This window comes from Phoca vitulina, unplaced genomic scaffold, assembly GCF_004348235.1.
Source record: "Phoca vitulina isolate PV1807 unplaced genomic scaffold, GSC_HSeal_1.0 scaffold6, whole genome shotgun sequence".
In the NCBI taxonomy this organism is placed as follows: domain Eukaryota; kingdom Metazoa; phylum Chordata; class Mammalia; order Carnivora; family Phocidae; genus Phoca; species Phoca vitulina.
In genome coordinates, this window is record NW_022589709.1 from 58,987,354 (window position 1) to 59,008,430 (window position 21,077).

Sequence of the window (21,077 nt, forward strand, 5' to 3'; positions counted from 1 at the left end):
TTGCTATCTAGACTTTGTAGAATCTATTTCTTTAATTTGCAATGATTGCCCCCATCAATTTGAACTGTGAAATTGTGTTCATCTTCCAGAGCCTATCTCAAATGCCACTTTTTAAATAAGCTTTTCTTGACCCATCCTTCTCTGATTCAGAAGTCATTTCCCTCAGCTGATCTCCTCAATGCCTAAATTTATTATGGCAAATGTCAGTCTGCCTTGAATTTTTTTCTTTGTTGCTTAGATTATGAACTCCCAAAGGGCAAGGATTGTGTTAATCTTTTCTGTATCCTCATGTTGTTATAACAGCATTTTAAGAACATAGTAAAGCATATTTGTTGATGAATTAATTTTTGGATGGAAGAAGTTTTAAATGGTTGTGGTTGCTTTATATGTTGTAATAACCAATATTTCTAACACCATAGGGAATGAAGTATTCCACACAAATTGATTTTCCAATTAACTACACATATCTTTTTATATGCCTAAAGTGATTTTCTTTTAATCACTATTCATTCATTTACTCATTTTTTTAACCAACGCATATGTAAACATTTATTAAATAATCCCAATATTATATATTGGGGATGTGGTATGAAAATCTTTCTAGTACTTCTCTATATTAGTAGTAAGTTATCTTATTAAAAACAATTTAATCTTTTATTCCTGACTCAGGCAGTATTTTGAATATCAGATATTGAGCTATAACACAATAGGAACTGTCAAGCTATTTAAGGACCATTTGCCTGTACCCCAAACTGTATTACTTTAGGGTTCGACAACTGATTTTTAGTTTGTCTTTCTTTTTTTCAGTTTTTTGCTGTTAGTGATGTAGTTTCTTAGTTCCTTTGCTCTTTTCTTCTTCTAAAATACTATGTGCTGGGAAATCAGGTAGTCACATATGTTAGCATTCTGTATGAAAAGTAAATTCGTGGACTGTGAGTGAGGTTGAGTCAAAAAGAAAGTACATGAGATAGGAGAGGAAATCTGTTGTGATACCTGAAATGAATTTTTGAAAATTCTTTTCTTTTCAGAAAATGAATTTCTTTTCTTATCAGTACATTCTAGATAGTTGAAGTTTTCTCATACATGTTGCTTTTTAAGTCATATAAGACTTACAGATAAAATCAAGGGTTTCAGTAAATATGGTTTAAAGTTTTAGAAGTTTAGTTTGTGCTAGTGTCTGAGTGTTCGCAGACAGCTGCTAAATGTCATTGTATATTTGTAGATATACTCTAAGAAAAAATGATAAGTGTCTCATAAAGCAACAGATCAGTCTTGAATATGAGTGTTCTAAAAAGCATGTTAAGGAATAGGATCATATACTGTTTATCCCTTACATAAAATGAATTTTGATTGTGAAGTCATTCTACCTTTTATTTTATCGAAAGGAGGTTAGTCACTGTACCCACACATTGTTTTCTTCAAAGTTTTAAAAAAATAATTTTTATGATTCCACTTCAGATTCTTTCTTTGATTATTAAGTAGCTTTGGCATTAACCTGCTTACCATTTAGGTTTCTGATTGTTTAGTCTTGTGAATGTTTATTTAGACTATAAAGAACAACAACAGTCTAATTTAACTATATTAAATCATTTTGTAGTCTTTGTCTTTTGGCAAGCATTCAGCAATATAGTTCTGTCCCTACAGGATATTTTTCATTTAACATAAATTTTTTTTTGTTTTTCTAGGTTAAAAAATGGCCATACTTTAGTAACTAATCAGCCAAATGCTTTGCTTATGAAAATTTTACCATCATTCTTTTTTTCCTATTGGATTGAAAAAAATGAATCCAGATATAGAAGAAAGTATGGGATGTTGGAAAAAAGTACCTGTTAAACAGTGGAACATCTAATAATTAATTTGCAAGAAATTTTAAAGAAATAAAATTGTTATGCTTCGATTTTGGTATGGTATTGACTCTCTAGCACATAGGTAGCCCTCCAAAAAAATCATCCAGTTTTCTAAATTATGGAAATTTTGTGGAAGACGTTGACCTGGATTTTGAGCCTCATCATGGCTTCATCGGAATTTCATAGTGACCACAGGCTTTCATACAGTTCTCAAGGTAGGAGTCCTGCTTTTGAAAGTGACAAAAAACTATTGCTATTAATTTGACAAGAAAAGATTCTGAATATTTAGTTTGGGTGAACATTTTCTTTGGGATATGTAGTGATAGGAGTGGAGGCCGACTGCGTCAATTCAGTGCTAGTTTCCTAAATCTTGAGGGCTCTAAGTAGTCTAACTTGTTATACTAGTATTTAACATCTAGTGTATTTTAGAGTTGACTGGTCTTTCTTAGAAGATGATAGACCTGGACCTCTTCTTCTTTTGAATCCTAAGCTTTAATAAGCTCATTTGTTGCTAAGGGTTACAGGCAAGGTCATGTTCAAAAGGAATCCAAGGGTTTATGTTATAAAAGAGCAAGAAACTGGTACATATTCTGATACGAGATCCCTCTAATATGGACCCTTAGTGAAAAAATACTTTCCAAACTTAAGAATTCTGATATAAGAACTAGAATCTGAGTAAAAGAGTAAGAGTGTTAAGAAGTTCAACTTCTCAAACTCTAATCCATGGGTCCCTAATTTGAATCCATAGAATTGAACTTTATTTATTTATTTTTAAAGATTTTATTTATTTATTTGAAAGACAGAGAGACAGAGATAGCAACAGAGAGCAGGAGCTGGGAGGAGAGGGAGAAGCAGGTTCCCCGCTGAGCAGGAAGCCCGATGGGGGGCTCTGTCCCAGGACTCTGGGATCATGACCTGAGCCAAAGGCAGAAGCTTAACCGACTGAGCCACCATAGAATTGAAACCAGGCACCCTATAGAATTGAACTTTATATCATAGAAAATATCTTAACAGAGATCCCTGGAGTGAATGACATTTTGTTTTCCATGGACATGTCCAATCCTTATAGATTTATTAAAATACCTTTTTGATTGCCCTCCCATGAATGTACGGTAACCAATAATATTTTGGTGCAGATGAGCCAGATTTTCAAGGCTTTTATACATTGATGTATATGTCTAGAAGTCTATATGTATAAAATGTGGCTCTCAAAGTTTATTAATAAAGCTGTAGCATTTAGTATGAACTCTTATTTATAAGAAGTGAAATAAATACTGTCTTTTAATTTATTTATATTTGGTCATACTCTCATGGGAATTTATATTTGTGGGAGAACTCCATGTATAGACAGTGAGGCAATGGACAGACATTTGGTTTCCCTTAGTGGTAAACCTCACTAAAGGAAGATGTGGTTAAGAAGGTAGATTGGAAATATTAAGTATACCCAAATGAGGAAAATATGTGTAATAATCCTCTAAATTTTTTGTCAATCTAATGTTTTTTAACAGCTTTATTGAGATACAATAAACATACGATATAATTTACCTATTTAAAGTGCACAATTAGGTGGTTTATAGTATATTTGCAGAGTTATGCAAACATCACCACAATCAATTTTAGAACATTTCAACACCCCAAAAGAAACCCTGTGCCCATTAACAGTCACTCCCAAATTTTCTCCAAACCACTTTCCACCCCAGCCCTAAACAGCCTTAATCCACTTCTGTCTTGAGATTTTCCTATTCTGAATATTTCCTACAAAAGAATCATATAATATGTGGTCTTTTGTGATTGATTCCTTTCACTTAGTATAATGTTTTTAAAACGTTAGATAATGAACTTTAATAATGAAGGCAGTTATTATGAAGTTTCATTCATGTCATACACATATCAGTTCTGTGTAGAATAATAATCCATGTGTGAATAGACCACATTTTATTTATTCATTCATCATTTGATGAACATTCAGATTATTTCTCCATTTTGGCCATTATGAATAATGCTGCTATGAACAGTCATGTACAACTTTTTGTGTGGATATGTGTTTTCATTTCTCTCAGGTAAATATCCAGGAGTGGAGCTGCTGGGTCGGGTGGTGGTTCCATGCTCAACCTTTTGAGGAGCTGCCAGACTGTTTTCCCAAGTGGCTTCTGTATTTTCCATTCCAACTGATGATTTAAAAAATATTTCTACAAGGCTGTAGAAATTCGATATTAACTCCTTTGGAAAACTTTAACAAACATATTTTACCGGAGCTAAATTCTATTATTTTAAATATGTGTACTTTTCACTGTTTTTTTTATTTCACTATAAGATATTCATATTTCCTATAAGAATTTAGCTTTTAGAATCCAGTAAGAAATAAATATAAAAAAGAAAAATAGTCTTCCAAACTAATTTTAAAATAATGCTATTTTGAGAAATAATTGGAACATAATTCATCATTAGATTTTAAGCTTCATTTTGTTTAATATAACAGTTTTTGTTCATACCTCACATATAATGATGCTGATACAGTTTTTGTTGTTTATACTGCTACTTCTTTGTTCTGTTAAATTTTCTTTTCTTCCATGTGTTTTTTCTGGATTCTCTGCCTTGTGATTACAAAGAGGAATTCCTGACTTATCTAGAACACTACCAGCTAACTATTCCAATAAGGGTTGATCAAAATGGAGCTTTTCTCAGCTTTACTGTGAAAAATGATAAACACTCCAGGAGAAGACGGAGTATGGACCCTATCGATCCACAGCAGACAGTATCTAAGTTATTTTTTAAACTTTCAGCCTATGGCAAGCACTTTCACCTAAACTTGACTCTCAACACAGATTTCGTGTCCAAACATTTTACAGTAGAATATTGGGGGAAAGATGGACCCCAGTGGAAACATGATTTTTTAGACAACTGTCATTACACAGGATATTTGCAAGATCAACGTAGTACAACTAAAGTGGCTTTAAGCAACTGTATTGGGTTGGTAAGTAGATGTTATAATTTTTAGTTTCTGATGGGGAAATAAATTCATAATGTAAATGTCTTTCCTCACAGTAATAATAGGTCACCCATCTATTCTTTATCCTTTATTAAGACTTTCTGTCTCTTGCTCTTTCCCTCTGTTTGTTAACACCTTTTTGTTTTACTTTGCTTTCTATTGAAACTGCATGGCCCATGTTGACTACTTTTGGTTTTATAAGATATGGTGTGCCAGGTTTGTCCACTGAAGTTACTGTTTTCTCCTTGGCAACTAATAAGGAATTTGTGAACAGATACTTTGAGACTATGTAAATACTCAGTTCCTCATCACACTTTTGCCCACCAGACTTAGTAACTCCTGCCTTTATTCTTATTTTGTTTTATGTTTCATTTTTAATCAAATGTAATATTGAAACATGTTTTTTTAAAAATCCCACTTTTCAAAGTGCCCCCCCCCACTTTTTTAAGTAGGCTCCACACCCAGTGTGGGGCTTGAACTAATGACCCTGAGATCAAGAGTCATATGCTTTACTGACTGAGCCAGCCGGGTACCCCTCAAAGGCCCTTTTAACCAATTCTGTTTGTAATTGTTCTATATAAAATAATTTCAATGTAGAGATAATTAGCGTTTTCTCCTCATAATTCCTCACCCATCGTTTCAGTATTACAACCCTTGCCCCATTCAAAGGAAAAGACTTCCTAATATTAATTACTGTTTGTCAGTTGTTCAAAATAATGTCACATTTTAGTTTGTGTTATATTTGAACCATGGCTTTCTTATCCAGGTTTTGTATTTCTGGAGTTTCTAATTACTGTTATTTTGTCTTATTGTGAAAAAAATGATTTTTTTTTTTTTTTTTTTTTTTTTTTACCAAATGTTCAGTATTATCCATTTCCTTAGTCTTTATATCTATTGTTTGGAATATATTCCATTCTTCTTTGGAGGCATTTTTTTTCCTTCCAATCTGTTGGTTAATTTCTTGAGCTATTGTACATCTCTCATCTTGGGATTCTTTTTTCCTAGTTAGTTCTACATCTTCCTCTTTCTGAGTTTACATCCTTGTTTTATTGGAGAATATCTTCAAGTAATTATGTCAGAAAATGTGTCTGAGAAGTAGAATTTCTGAGTCCTTACCTATTTGAAAGTTACTTTATGTTGCCCTCATATTTGGTTACTAATTTAGCTGGATGTGGAATTCTGGTTTCCAAAATCATTTTCCTTCAGAACCATAGATGGTGGAATTGGGAAAGGGAAATATGGGGCATCAAATTTATGAGTATGGTTTTATGTCTTAGGAAAAAATTTCAAGATCTTTTAAAAAATTAGCATTGATTCATTTTGGGGGGGCAGATAGAAGTCTGCTTCTTGTTCTTTTCTTTTTCTTTCCTAAGATTTTTCCTCAATGAAAGTGATATGATCTTCTCTTTATCCTTCCTATTTTAAGAATTTTATAATAATGTGTTAAGCTGTGGATCTTCTTTCCTTATCCTTATTTGATATTTAATGGATGCTTTCAATGTAAAGACACACCTTCAGCTTAGAGAAATTAAAAAAAAAATTATTTCCTTAATAATTTTCTCTTCCTGTTCCCCACCCCCTGCCTTTTTGTAATTGGTTCTTTACTTCCCTTGTCTTTCTCTTTTTCCTTCTTTTTCTTTTTTGTTCTAAGTTATATGAGATTTCTCCAACTTTGCTTTCTTTTCCTTCAATTGATTTAAAAATTACAAGCAGTCATACTCCTGATTTTCAAGAGATTTTCCTTTTTGATTGTTCATTTCTTTATATTTTGTTCTTATTTCTTAGTTATGTCCATAGTTCCCTTTCTATATTTTCCCTTGTTCACTCATCCATTCACCAAATACTTGTAAGTACCTATATATAATAGGCACTGATCTAGGTGCTAGGAGTACAACAGTGAACAAAAGAGAAATTCCTATCATCACAAAGCTTACATTCTCGTGGAGGAGATACACAATCAGATAAATAAAAATCACAGTATGTTGGATAATGATAAGTTCTAAGGTGGAAAAAATATTGAATAAAGACCTAAGGAAAATGAGGAAGGGACGCTGACATCTGAAGAAGAGGATTTCCAGGTGGAAATCTTAAAAGTATGAAGATGTGATCTAAGAGTGTTTGGGGGACAGCAAGAAGATTGCCCTGGCTGGAACTCAGTGAAAGAAAGGAAGTGTAATGCAAGGTGAGGTTAGAAAGAGAACTGGGGGCCAGATGGTAGATTTTTAGAGGACACAGGATTAAATCAGTGATGACTCCAAGCTTGAGGCCTGGGCAACTAGAAGAAAGCAGCCATGAGTTGAGATCAGAAAGACTCAGGCATTAACTGAGATGGAAAACCTGGAGGAGGACCATACTGTGGGGAGGTGTATATCTTAAGTTCAGTTGGACATGTTAAACTTGATATGTTGTGTAAGATATTGGATATGCAAGTCTGAAATTCAGGAGAGAGATATGAATCATGGAGTTATAAATTTGGGAATCATCAATATAGAGATGACATTTAAAGCCAGGAGATTATATGAAATTGCTTGGGGGAGGGGGGAATATAGAGAGAATAAAGAAGAGGTTTAAAAAAAAAAAAGGTTTAAGGAACTGAGCCTTTGGGCACTCCAGGATGTTAGGGAGGTCAGAAAGATGTTGAAGAGACAGCAAAGAACAGTGGGGTAAGGAAGCTGAAGGAAAACCAGACAAATATCCTAGAAGCTAAGAGGAGGAAGAATTTATTTCAAGAGAAAAATGCTGCTGAGTCAAAATAAGAGGACTGAAAACTGACCATTGGATTTATCAATGAGGAGGTTGTTGGTGACCTTGACAAAAGCAGTGGTAAAGTTACGGCGGCATATGGAAAATAGGCAAAAACCTGATTGGAGTAGGTTTGAAAAGGAATGGGAGAAAAATGTACATAGATATTTTAAAGTCTTTGAAAAAGTAAATGATCAGTTGCTAAAGGCAGAGTGGAATCAGAGGAGGTTTTGTTTTGTTTGATAAAGATGGGAGTGATTATGTAGAGAGAAGGAAAATTTCTCAAGTTCATCTATAATAAGAGGAAATAAAAAAGATTATATGATCATGAGGTGCAGGTAGGTCTTTGTGTTGTAGGAGTTTGCAGGAGGTTGTACGATGTTTATCGGAATGGAAGATGGCAAGATGAGTTATTAGGGGATTAAGAGGAGACGAGAAAGTATGGAATATTTATCCAGGAGAACTGGATACTGAATATATTAGAGAAACATAGTATAATTGCCGTGAAGCATTAAGGGCACTGTTGAGATTATGGTTATGAATTTAAAGTGAGACTAGTCAGCATCTCAATGTATTTTTCTCTGGCTAAATGAAGCTGCAAGGTTGCAGGCCCAGAGGAGCAAAACTGGGATCAGAGTTGTGGGTTAGCCAAAGAAATTCTGTGAAGGGAGAAAAGGGCAAGGGAATTGAAGGTGGAACTGAAGTTGGATTAGGAGGGAAGTGAGGACATGAAGTAGGTGGAGGATAATGAAAAAGTGGTAGAATCATGAGGTCTTGGTGGGTATAAAAGGACTATCTCATAGAGGTGGGATACTAGAGGGATAGTCCTAGAAAGATAGAAGAATGGAATACTTGAAATTGAGATTTTGGCAGGGTTGCAAGTATTGAAAATACTGAACTCCAGGGTTTGACTATGGGTATGAATCTAAGATAAAGTGAATGATAAGGTATTTGATGGAGAGCAGGTCAAGGTATTGAGAGAGCAGGGGTTCAAGGAACCATATATGCCAGTAGTCCTTAACCTGGGGTCCATGAATGGAATTTGGGGGGTTTGTGAACTGAAACGGGGATAAATGACATCTTTATCTTTACTAATTCTTAACTGAAATTTAACATTTCCTTCAATTATGAATATAGATAACAAACCAATAAAGCAATAGCTGACCCCAATAGAAATTATAGATATTTTCATGTCATGTTACAGTTTTGCAGGTTCTTCAAAATACTATTTATGTTAATCACCATTGTGAAACTGTGATAGTTTTTAGATCCACTGCAGATCTTTTTATTTAAAGTATTAGAAAAAGCCATATGTGTTCTTATATTACATTTTTAAAAATACTTTGATAATGGTATTTCACTACAATGGTTTTCTTTATAATCCTATATATTTTTTCTGTACTTAAAATATTATCCTGAGAAGTAGTCCCTAGGCTTCTTCCCCACTAGATTTCTAAAGGGATCCAGGGCACACACACATAAATTTTAAGAACCTGTGACTTAAGATAGTGAAATCAACAATTATTTCAGGAGTGGTATTGCAGAAAGTGACAGTGATCCAGAAGCTAAAATCTTGAAAGAATGAGGAAAGTGCCTGTGGGTCATTAGGTAGCTACGGTAGCAGAGGGAACCTGGTGATGGCATGAGATTAGAAGCTGGCAGGGCCTTTTGTGTTTTGTTTTTGTTTTAGAGGAAGAAGAGAGTGAGAATTGTTTAGAAACGGCAGTAAATCACAAGGACACTTACCCTACCTCCTGGTCCAATAGGAGGCATATAGGAGAGGAAGCAGAGGATCCACCATCCCAGAGGACTGCAGGGAAGAAAGAGTGTCATTTAGAGAGACCCAGGTGTTTGAGCAAGATGAAGTGAACGTTCACAAATGAAGCTGAGCATGAGTTTGAGAAGGCACAATGGAAGTGTTTTAAATGGTGAAAGGGGAGAGGTATGAGATGGGGTCAGAAAACATGATGCACATAACCAGAGGAGGGATAGAATCCAGGGGATAGGTCTTGGGCTTCTTGTGGGGACTGGCATGTCAGGGAAAGGGGGCATGATGATTTTCATCCTGATGGCCTGAGGCAGACCGTGTAGAGGTGAGTGGGGATGGTGAAGGACGTGAGAGAGAGCAGGGCTCTTGCTAGGCATGTGCAGATTTCAGGTCCTTCATCATCTAGCGTCCAGCACCTTTCTAATTTCATAATCACTTTCCCCTTTCTTCCCTCGAGCTCCAGTAGCTCCTTGCTGTTCCTCAAATACTGTATGCGTGCTCATACCTCATTGCCTTTGTTGTTATTCCCACTGTCTAATCTGCTCTTTCACAAGATATCTGTTTTACCTGCTCCTTCACTTTGTTCAGGTTTCTGTACAAATGTCACTTTATTAGAGAGGATGTCCCTGACCATCCTAAACAGTTTATGTAATTCTCTCATTTCTGATTGCTCTCTGTCCTCTTACCTTGCTTTTTTTTTTCTTAACACTTAACACTACCTGATTGATCATTTATCTAATGAATGAATCCCTTTTATCTAGGTCCTCCCACCAGAATGTAAGCTCCATCATAGAGCCAGAAGTTTGTTTTGTTCACTACTGTATCTCCACCACCTAGAATAGTACTTGCCATGTGACAGGCACTCAGAACATCCTTAGTGAAAGAATAAGTTAAGTCAGAAACAAACCTCAGAGGATAAGGGAATTATAATATAGTGCCTAATAATCTAAGCTCCAAAGTCAATTGAAGAGTTGGTTACTTAACTTTGCTTAGTCTGTGTTTCTCATCTTCAAAGTGGAGCTGATAGTACTACTTACTTCACAGAGCTATTAAGAATAAATGAGATAATGTGTATAAACATCCTACAGAGTACCTAACACTTAAAATCTCTGGATTTTTTCCCCAAGTCTTTCCATACTTGAAATTAGAGATTTTGTTTACTTACCACACTACTGACTCTATTTTCCCCCAGCAACCTGAACTTCTTGTCTGGGACCTTTCAACATCCTTCTGCCCACAGGTTAGCAAGGTATGACTTTAGTGCTCTACCCTTTCTGGGCAGTACTCTCGACCCCACTTCTTACAGTTCTCTCTTACCAAAACTTCTTATACATGCTCTCTTTTCTGTAGGACCATGCTCAGTTTGCTATCACATTGTTCATCTTCCTGGTAGAGAAATTCATGCTCAGGTATTAGAGTGTGTTAATGGCATATTATGTTATTCCTGTCAGTATTTGCATTTAATTTAGGGACTCATATCCTTAAAGTAAAGCAAACAATGGTGAAAATAATGTGAAGTGACTAAGGCCTGCTTTTTTGTTTTTTGCATTCTTTAGATCATTTCGTGTAGGTGTCTGCTAACTTCATCTATAAGTTAGAGCAACTCTAATTATGTATTATCTTTCTTTCCAAACATGTGGTACTTACCATGAATTTCCCCAGACAGAAGCGTAGAGATTTAGATTAAAAGGGACCTTAGAGATTATCTGGACCAGAGATTTTCAGCTTTTTTCTTTTTAAAGCAGCAAGACCCTTTTCTCAAATGAAATGTTATATGGAAACGTACTATATAGATTAATAAAAGCACAGCTGATTGCTAAGCCCAGGAATCTAAGCCCTATAGGTCTCCCTTTGTTGTCTGGGGCAATCCCCTGAGGGCACTTCCCTGGAACCCTTAGGGCTCCCCAGAGGGCTGTTTTAAAACCACTAATTTACACCAACCCTTTCATTTTTCCAGCTGAGGAAATACACCAAGAGAGTTTGTGTTTCACCCAGTGTTACAGGATAAATTAGTTGGATTAAGAGCAGTCCTCACGTGTGCCATACTTAAGAAAACACTAATAGACCAGTATGGAAGTTCTTATTTCTAATACAGATAACTTTTACTATCTCATTTCTTTTAATCAACCAACTTTTATTTGGTCTTCATATTACATATGAGACACTTTCTATGGTTATCACTGATACAAAGATTTAGAGACATAACCTTTTGCCTTAAAAAAGCAAATAGTATAGTTGGGAAGATAAAATATGCAGTTGAAAAGTTATACCAAATGTAAATATAGCTTCCAGACTTGAGATGTAGCAGAGAAGTGTGACATTAATTAAAAATAAATTAACATAACATAATAAAATTAAAAAAAAAAATGATACCAATAATAAGCTCTGTCGGAGCTCCGAGGAGGGTGAAGCTACTCCATTTGGGCTAGGGAAAGGTTTAAAAAGGAACTATGGTTGAGCTGAGTAACACTTGGCTATGTAAATAGGTGTAAGGAATATATCATATGAATAAGAGCAGAGCTTTGTGTGAAATACAACTCCTTCATTTATCTCTATATAATGTTGGGGAAGTTCTTAACCTCTGAGTCTGTTACTGCATCTGCAAAATGGAGATATATAGGATATATATCAATTAAGGACATATTAATTGGTGTGACATAAACTTTAAAATGTCCATTGTTTATCACAATAGAAATTTATTTCTCCTTCATATCCGTGTCTATGCTGGACAGCTTTCCATGAAGTCAGTCAGGGACCCAGATTGCTTCTCTTTCAGCTTCTGCCTCCCCGAGATAGTTTTTCAGAGAGAATAGAGAATTTTCCTTGGGAAGGTTTTCAGGGGATGAGCTTGAAAGTGGCATATAGTATTCTGCTCATTTTCTATTGGCCAAAACTTAATTACAGAGCTGTCCCTAAATACAGAGGATGTAGTTAAGCTGTGTGCACAATTTGAAAAGGAAAAAGGTCTTAGTGAATACATGGAGGTCTCTGCTACCTCACAGAGTTTTGGGGAAGATTGGAGGAAATAATGTATGTGACATGCTTAATACAAGGCATGCATGGCATGTAGAAGATTTTAAACATCCTTTTTAAGGTATAGGTAAATTTATATAATGTTTTGCTGGGTATAGATAATCCACTAAATTTCTATTAACATGTGTTTTCACTTCTTTTTGGAGAGGTATCAACTTATTTTTGACTCATGGTAATGATAATTGATATTTAAAATGATTCTTCTTGCTAAATTCTTTGTTTCTTCTTCTTTTAGCATGGCGTTATTGCTACAGAAGATGAGGAATATTTTATTGAACCTTTAAAGAATACCACAGAGGATTCCAAACATTTTAGTTATGAAAATGGCCATCCTCATGTTATTTACAAAAAGTCAACCCTCCAGCAACGGCATCTGTATGATCACTCTCATTGTGGGGTTTCAGGTGAGTGTGTGGCTTTTACAAAGTGTATTGTATTGTATTGCCACTGTCTTTCTTCTGACACCTATGGATGATAGAATGATAATGAATTTCCATGAATTAACATGAATTTTCCTAAACAGAATCATAGAGATTTAGATTCAAAGGGACCTTAGAGATTATCTGGATCAGAGATTTTCAGCTTTTTTCTTTTTAAAGCAGCAAGACCCTTTTCTCAAATGAAATGTTATATGGAAATGTGCTATATAGATTAATAAAAGCACAGCTGATTGCTAAGCCCAGGCATCTAAGCCCTATGGGTCTCCCTTTGTTGTCTGGGGCATTCCCCTGAGGGGCAATCCCCAGAGTTCTTTTAAAAGATGTCACCTATCCAAATGCCATATGACTTCACTCATATTTGGAATTTAAGAAACAAAATAAGGAAAAAATGGAAAAAAAAAAGACACAAACAAAAATCAGACTCTTAAATACAGGGAACAAACTGGTGGTTGCCAGAGGGGAGGTGGGTGTGGGGGTGGGTAAAATAGATAAAGGGGATTAAGAGCACACTTGTCTTGATGAATGCTGAGTAATATATAGAATTTTTGAATCCTTATGTTCTATACCTGAAACTAATATAACTATATGTTAATTATACTTCAATAAAAAAAGAAAAGAGGAAAAAAAAAACTACCTTCCTTTTCAGTGGGAAAAAAAAAGATGTCACTTATCAATAGTTGGAAGCTCTTTGAGAAGTCCTTAAAATATAAGTCTGTGTAAAATTATTCTTTCTTAGAAGGAGAACAAAACCCCACCCTATTTTATCCAGGTAATAGTTATAATTTTCAAGCACAAGTGTTCCATAGTATAATTTTCATTCACACGTGTTGCCTAGTACTCTGTGCTGTTTGGTTAGCCTGATGTTTTTATGCTAATGGTGAGATGTTAGACACTTGTATAAGATTTGAAGAGTCTTAAGGTAATATTCAAAGGCAGTGTTAGGGTACTATAGAAATACATAGCAGGGACAGCAAATCTAGACATTAGTGGTCCAAGAAGGCTTCATGGAAGAAGTGACTTCTAAGCTGAGGCCTGAGGGAGAAAGAGAAGGTAGCTGTGGAGAAGTAGAGGGAACAGTGGGTGGAGTGTTCCATATAGAAGAAACAGCATTTACAAAAGTCCTGAATCAAAAAGTAGAATGTCACATTTCAGTCATTGCCAGTTCATAGAACGGGTTATTAGAATGTGGGCTGGAGGGATGGGGTGAATTTCCTACGGGTGAGGCGTGGACCTGAGAGATGAAACTGAAGTGACAAGGAAGGCCAAGACATAAAGGGCTTGTAAACCATAGTAAAGAGTTTGTTTATCCTAAGTGTGCTAGAAACCCATTGAAAGGTTTTAAGCAGGAATCACATGATCAGATTTGGGTGTTAGAAGTATTACCCTGGCAGTCCTGTGGAGACTGACTGAGAGAAGAACAAGACTAGAGGTGAGGGGTTAGGAGGCTGTTTCGTCTAAAGATTAGAAAACGTACAGAATAGAGGATATAGCTTGGCATAGTGGAAAGAATATGGGCTTTGGTGTAGCTTTGGACAAATGAACCAACCTCTTTAAATACTTCTTTGAACACACATTAGTTGCTCAAATTGTAGCTATCATTATTACTGAGATGACTGTTTCTAGTATTTAAAGAGCTATTATATAAAAAAAAAAAAAGATTGGGTCACCTGGCTGGCTTAGTTGATGGAGCATGCAACTCTTGATCTTGGGATTGTGGGTTTGAGCCCCACATTTGATGTAGAGTTTATTTAAAAATAAAATCTTTAGGGACGCCTGGGTGGCTAAGTTGTTAAGCATCTGCCTTTGGCTCAGGTCATGATCCTGGGGTCCCGGGATCAAGCCCCGCATCGGGCTCCCTGCTCAGCGGGAAGCCTGCTTCTCCCTCTCCCACTCCCCCTGCTTGTGTTCCCTCTCTTGCTGTCTCTCTCTCTGTCAAATAAATAAATAAAATCTTTAAAAAAATTAAAAAAAAAATCTTTAAAGGTGTGCCTGGGTGGCTTAGTCGGTTAAGTGTCTGACTCTTGATTTTGGCTTAGGACGTGGTCTCAGGGTTATGATATCAAGTCCCAAGATGGGCTCACGCGCTCAGTGGGGAGTCTGCTTAGGATTCTCTCTCTCCCTCTGCCCCTCCCCTGCCTCTCTCTCTAAAAAAAATTAATAATAATAAATAAATAAAAATAAAATCTTTAAAAAAAATTAAAGATTCGATTTGTTCTGTGTAGTTCTCGTAGGTTGAACCAGGGGCAGGGTATTTCAGTATTTCAGCAGGTTTCAGCTTAATACAAAGAAAAGTTCACCAGCAAGTAATTTTAGAAAAAAAATGGGATGAGTTCAACAGGTAGATTTATAAAAAATAGGATGGGTTATCTTATGAATTAGTGAATGCATCACTGTTTTGTTTATATCCATATGCTTCTTGGGCTACTTTTCTTCTGCTTCAAGTTTAAGTGTTCTTTGGAGTTCATTCTTCAAGTGACTGTTCTCATTCTACATACTCTCTTCTTGAGTAATCTCTGGGACGTCCTTGTTGATGAAGAGTAATTGGTACTAGAAAAAGGCCACTTCAAGTGAAGCTGCTTAAGGCATGAAATAAAATTTCATAGGAAACAATGAAAAATATTTTGATGGGTCTTTGCATTGAGTAATGAAACTAAACATTATGGAAATAGTTTAATTTATCTTGTATTTAACAAATTTAGGCTATAAGTACAACTTTTTTTTTTTTAAAGGTTTTATTTATTTATTTGACAGAGAGAGAGACACAGCGAGAGAAGGAACACAAGCAGGGGGAGTGGGAGTGAGAGAAGCAGGCTTCCCGCGGAGCAGGTAGCCTTATGCGGGGCTCGATCCCAGGACCCCGGGATCATGACCTGAGCCGAAGGCAGATGCTTAACCACTGAGCCACCCAGGCGCCCCTATAAGTACAACTTTATATAAATTCTTGAAAAACTAGGATTCAAATATTTAGTTGTTTATTGCAATATAATTTTCCCATCATTTTTTCCATAACATGACATCCTTCACTTCATGATCGTAAAGATCACTTTTTGCAAAAATATTTAAAGATTTCATTGTATTCTGAAAGATAACTCTTAACCTTAGATATTCAAATTATCCTCTTTTGAAGTGCCTATCTTATTATTCACTGGTCTTACTGAGGCAGATCCTTCTTTTCCAAAGGTTGAGGCATGAATCAAATAGATCAGCAAATCTACTCTTATTGCCAACATAAAATTCTGCCCTTGTTGGGGAAGATTTTCTTCTTTTACAGTCTCTCGCCCTGGATTACTGTGCTATTTGCAAAAAATAAAGCAGGTGAATGAGATATTCTTGAATGGCTGAAAAATCTTGAGTGAATTACTATGACTATTTCCTCACTTTTAACCTATTCACTAGTCATTTCTGTTACCTTTAACACCAGTCCATTTAGTTCAGACCCTTGTTATCTCTTGCCTGCACCACTGTAATGACTTTCTAACTGGGGTCTTCCTGTCTTCAGCTTTGTTTTTGTCTTTAGCGGGCTGTCTCCTACATCTGGGTGTATTATATTTCCTTCTTTCCTTCCTCCCTTCCTTCCTTCCTTTCTCTTTTTCTCTCTTTCTTTCAAGATTTTATTTATTCATTTGAGAGAGAGACAGAGAGAGTACAAGCAGTGGGAGAGGCAGAGGGAGAGGGAGAAACAGGCTCACCACTGAGCAGGGAGCCCGACGCGGGACTCAATCCCAGGACTCTGGGATCATGACCTGAGCCGAAGGCAGACGCTTAACCAGCTGAGCCACCCAGGTGCCCTATATTATATACTTTCAGACGTTTCACTGGCTTCCCAAGAGTGGAAAATCAGTAGTAGTTCCCTAAGTTCTATAGGAATATCACTAAAAAAAAGTATTTTATGTTTAATAAGTTTGGGAAATGTCTGGTTAAGAACTACTGATCTTAATTATGATACTATTTTGACAGCATAATTCAAGTGACATGTGCATTTATAGGTGTTAATTGCCAGTTAACCTGTTATTGGGAACTCAATTTTATATCAAAATATAAGATAGAAAAACCCTTTTGAGAGTGGGCATATTTATCTCATATTCAGATATAAATTTTCCCATTCTAATTAGATTATGTTATCAATTTCAAAATAAATAATAAAAAATACCTGTTTTTTGTAGAAAATTTAGAAAATATGGGTAAAAAGAAAAAAAAGGAAATGAAAGTTGCTCTTTACCACTATCCAGGGATAACTGAATGCTCTTGTCCATTGCTGTAGATATTATCATGTCTCTATACATGTATTGTTTACTTATGTATTTATTAAATAAATATTTATTTAGCACGTATGTGTCAGGCTATTCTAGGTGTTGGGATGCAGCAATAAATAAAACAAGAAAAGTCTCTGCTCCCATGAAGCTTATATTCTAATGAAGAGAGTTAATTAAAAAAAGCAGTCAAGCCAACAAGTAAATACATGGCCATCTATCAAGAAGTAATAAGTGCTACTAGTGAAAAATAAAGCAGGTCAATGCAATAATTTTGAATGACTGTATATATTAAAAATATTTTGAGACTGGGGCGCCTGGGTGGCTCAGTCGTTAAGTGTCTGCCTTCAGCTCAGGTCATGATCCCAGGGTCCTGGGATCGAGCCCTGCATCGGTGTCCCTGCTCCGCGGGAAGCCTGCTTTCCCTCTCTCACTCCCTCTGCTTGTGTTCCCTCTCTCGCTGTGTCTCTCTCTGTCAAATAAATAAATAAAATCTTAAAAAAAAATTTTTTTTGAGACTGATCAAAAATTTAAGGTCTTATTTCAGATGATAAAGAGATCTATGTATTTGGTTTTGGGGAAAAGTTCTTTATTGTATGTTTATGGAAGAATGTTTTCTTTGACATTCTAAACTCTATCCAAAATTAAATTGAGCATATGTAGTAAGTATCATTTGAATAACTACTAATCTTTGTTTTGAAACAAGTCAGTTGTGTATTCTATTTTAGACTAAACAGTATATTAGTTACAGATCATTAAGCTTAACATTAAGCAGTCAATTGACAATTACAGAATGTAGATATTGTTTCATAATGATGCAATCATGCTGGATTAATTTAATTTTAAAAGTGAAACCAGATATCTTGATTACACTTATTCATTGTGTGTGTATTTTATATATATATATATATATCTCAGACTACAAATTCTTTGCGTGTAAGACTCTTTCCATTTATGAATGTCCATCAAAGACATTATATATACATTTATCTGATGGAGTGATAACCAAGCAAACCAACAATTTAAAAAGCTAAAAGTCTGAAATTTATGAAAATGATGATAACAGTAGCTACTTTATATTGAGTGCTATCTAATGAGAAACACCATTGCTGTGTTTATTTTGCCCAATCAAGTCTAATTCTTTTCACAAATACTTTAAATAAATATAAGGAGAAATTGAATGGATCAGAGGAGTGAAAATGATCAAAATAATGGAAATCAAATCCGATATTTAGACATTTAGACTGTCCATCCAAAGGAACGGAAAACTAGGCATGATTTGAATACATGGGTGGTTTTATGATCTTGACAGACTGAGCAAAAAAAAAAAATTAGAATTATGTTAATGCAGAAAGGATTTTGACCATTTCATAACAATATTACCATAAACTCAGTGGCTTAAGCAATATACTTTTATTATCTCACAGTTTCTGTGGAACAGCAGTTGTACATGAATGAGCTAATTGACTTAGCCTCAGTCAGGACTGGGTTCTCATCTGGAGTCTTGACTGACGAAGAATCTACCTTCGTATTCCCATGGTTGTTGGCAACATTCAGTTCTTTGCTATTAAAAGACTGAAAGCTTTAGTTTGGGGCTGGTTGTCTGCCAGACGCCGTCTTAGCTCCTTGCCATGTACAGTTCACCAAACTGGTTGCTTACTTCCTTAAAGCCAGCAAGGGACAGACTCTAGTAAGAAAGATGCTACAATATTATGTAACATAATTATGTACTCATATATATGTAATCGTGTATATCCCTTTATCTTTGCTGTATTCTCTTGGTTAGAAGCAAGATACAGGTCCCACCCACACTAAAGGGGAAGAGATCACACGAAGTGTAAACATCGGGAGGTCATGGGGGGCCACCTTAAGAGTCTGTCTGGAATAGGGGAATACTTACTGGCTGTCTAGAAGTTATACTATTGGGAAATAAGAAGTAGTATGTCTCTGCCTCTCTTGGCCTTTAGGAATAAAAATACTCAATTTATATGAGCTTCAAAAATATTTTACTGGTATCTGTCATAGTCATTTCTATCTCTTATTTCTTAAAATTTATAACTTTTACCAAAGTAATTTTTAAAGGGTAAACACTAAAGAAATTAGAAAAATAATAGAGAATACTGCCAGTTTCTGTCAATTATATTATAAAAATTAATCTGATTCTTCCTCACTAAATTTTTAATAAGTAGATGTTAGAAAGATCATACAGATATGAAAGTAAGGTATGCAGAGGAATTATACTTACTCAAGTTTATTAAATAAAGATGAATATAAATGAGATAAGTGTTTACAAATGCCATAGTACTAAAAGGTTTTCTCTGTACTGAAGGACCAACTGTTAGAAAACAAAGGATTAAACTGCAATCCAGAGTAAAATGTGGTTTAAAGGAATTCCTGCTGTAATCATAATCTTTCAACTCTCATTGTAGCAGCATTTACCTCTAGGTTTTAGAAGAGTAATACTTTGGGTACTCTGTTAGTATAAATAGTTGTATATCACAAAACTAAATGAAAAACTTAATTCACAGCCTTTTAGAATTGAGATTTCTAGAGCAGTAGAATTGCTCTAATTGAGATAGTTTAATAAAGGATCTTACTTTAAAATAAATGCTCAGAGGCATTTTAGAAATAGGATTTTGGGGGTACCTGGCTGGCTCAGTTGTTATAGCATGTGACTCTTGCTATAACAAGAGGTGATGAGTTCAAGCCCCATGATGGGCATAGAGCTTACTTAAAAAAAAAGTAACAGATTTTTGCAATATTGATGTTCTTCATCAGAACTGTCTTAGGGTGTATAGAAAGTTAATGCTCTCATTTTTAAAAAAGCTTTATGAAGTACATGTTCTATATTTAAAAATATTATGACATAATTGGTCATTGGAGTAATATGAAATGATTATTTAAAAAATATTTTGGGCACCTGGGTGGCTCAGTCAGTTAAGCGTCTGCCTTCGGCTCAGGTCATGATCCCAGGGTCCTGGGATCGAGTCCCACATCGGGCTCCCTCCTCGGGGGGAAGCCTGCTTCTCCCTCTCCCACTCCCGCTGCTTGTGTTCCTGCTCTTGCTATCTCTGTCTCTGTCAAATAAATAAAATCTTTAAAAAATATATATATATTTTTATTAAATAATTCATTAGGCTTATTTTTTGTTATGAGTAGCTGAATGTTATTAATGTTTAATTTGTTTCAGATAAAATGACTATTTTGAATACTTTAAAGAGTTTAATTTTCTTACTACTACATTTCCTTATCTCCTCTCTTCACTGAAAAATCTTAATACTTTAGACAGTTTATGAGGAGCATGTCTATATGAAAGATTTAAAAGTAAGTAAGCTTAATTGGTGAACTTATCTGAACTAGTTAATTATTTTTATTGTAGACCTCATAAGAAGTGGCAAACCTTGGTGGCTGAATGACACATCTCCTTTTCCTTCTTCACTACCAATTAATGGCACACATATCCGCCACAGACAGAAGAGATCAGTAAGCATTGAGCGGTTTGTGGAGACCCTGGTAGTGGCAGACAAAATGATGGTGGGCTACCATGGCCGCAAAGACATTGAACATTACATTTTGAGTGTGATGAATATTGTAAGTTTGATGCCTCTCTATAATATTTTAACTTAATAATTTGTGGTTTTGACTAAGGTCATGGATTTTTAATGTGAATTAATGATTTTAAGAATTTACTCATCTAAAATGAGAAAGAATTAATATATTAATGTTTCAGTTCCATAGGAAATAAATTTAAAGGTGACCTTATTGTTCATTTTAGGTAATATGACTTTTTGAATGGGTCGTATTAAATCTTGTTTAAGAGGTTTTCTTTAACTTGAAACATCAGCTCACCCTCTTAATTACTATGTTGTAGTTCAGTTTTAGGAGAAAATATTTCTTGAGGTAGATTTGTATACAAATCTTTTATGGAGGCATCTTGAGGGTAGAATTCTAAGTGATATGAGATAAAATAATATCTTTTTATATACAAAGTGGTTTAATTTATGAAAA

General features: G+C 35.2%; 2 protein-coding genes across 2 annotated transcripts in view; both read left to right on the top strand.

Moving 5' to 3' along the window:
• CENPK (centromere protein K) overlaps nucleotides 1-1,768 on the top strand; it is a 65,276-nt gene extending 63,508 nt beyond the window's left edge. The window contains exon 12 of the mRNA XM_032404339.1: nucleotides 1,686-1,768. Within this exon, the coding sequence (XP_032260230.1) occupies nucleotides 1,686-1,715 (30 nt within the window). The 3' untranslated portion in view covers nucleotides 1,716-1,768. The remainder of the gene's footprint in view (nucleotides 1-1,685) is intronic.
• A 176-nt stretch (nucleotides 1,769-1,944) lies between these two features.
• Nucleotides 1,945-21,077, top strand: part of ADAMTS6 (ADAM metallopeptidase with thrombospondin type 1 motif 6) — a 287,534-nt gene continuing 268,401 nt past the window's right edge. The window contains exons 1-4 of the mRNA XM_032404338.1: nucleotides 1,945-2,062; nucleotides 4,457-4,821; nucleotides 12,615-12,783; nucleotides 20,449-20,660. Coding sequence (XP_032260229.1) covers nucleotides 1,966-2,062; nucleotides 4,457-4,821; nucleotides 12,615-12,783; nucleotides 20,449-20,660 — 843 coding nt within the window. The 5' untranslated portion in view covers nucleotides 1,945-1,965. The remainder of the gene's footprint in view (nucleotides 2,063-4,456; nucleotides 4,822-12,614; nucleotides 12,784-20,448; nucleotides 20,661-21,077) is intronic.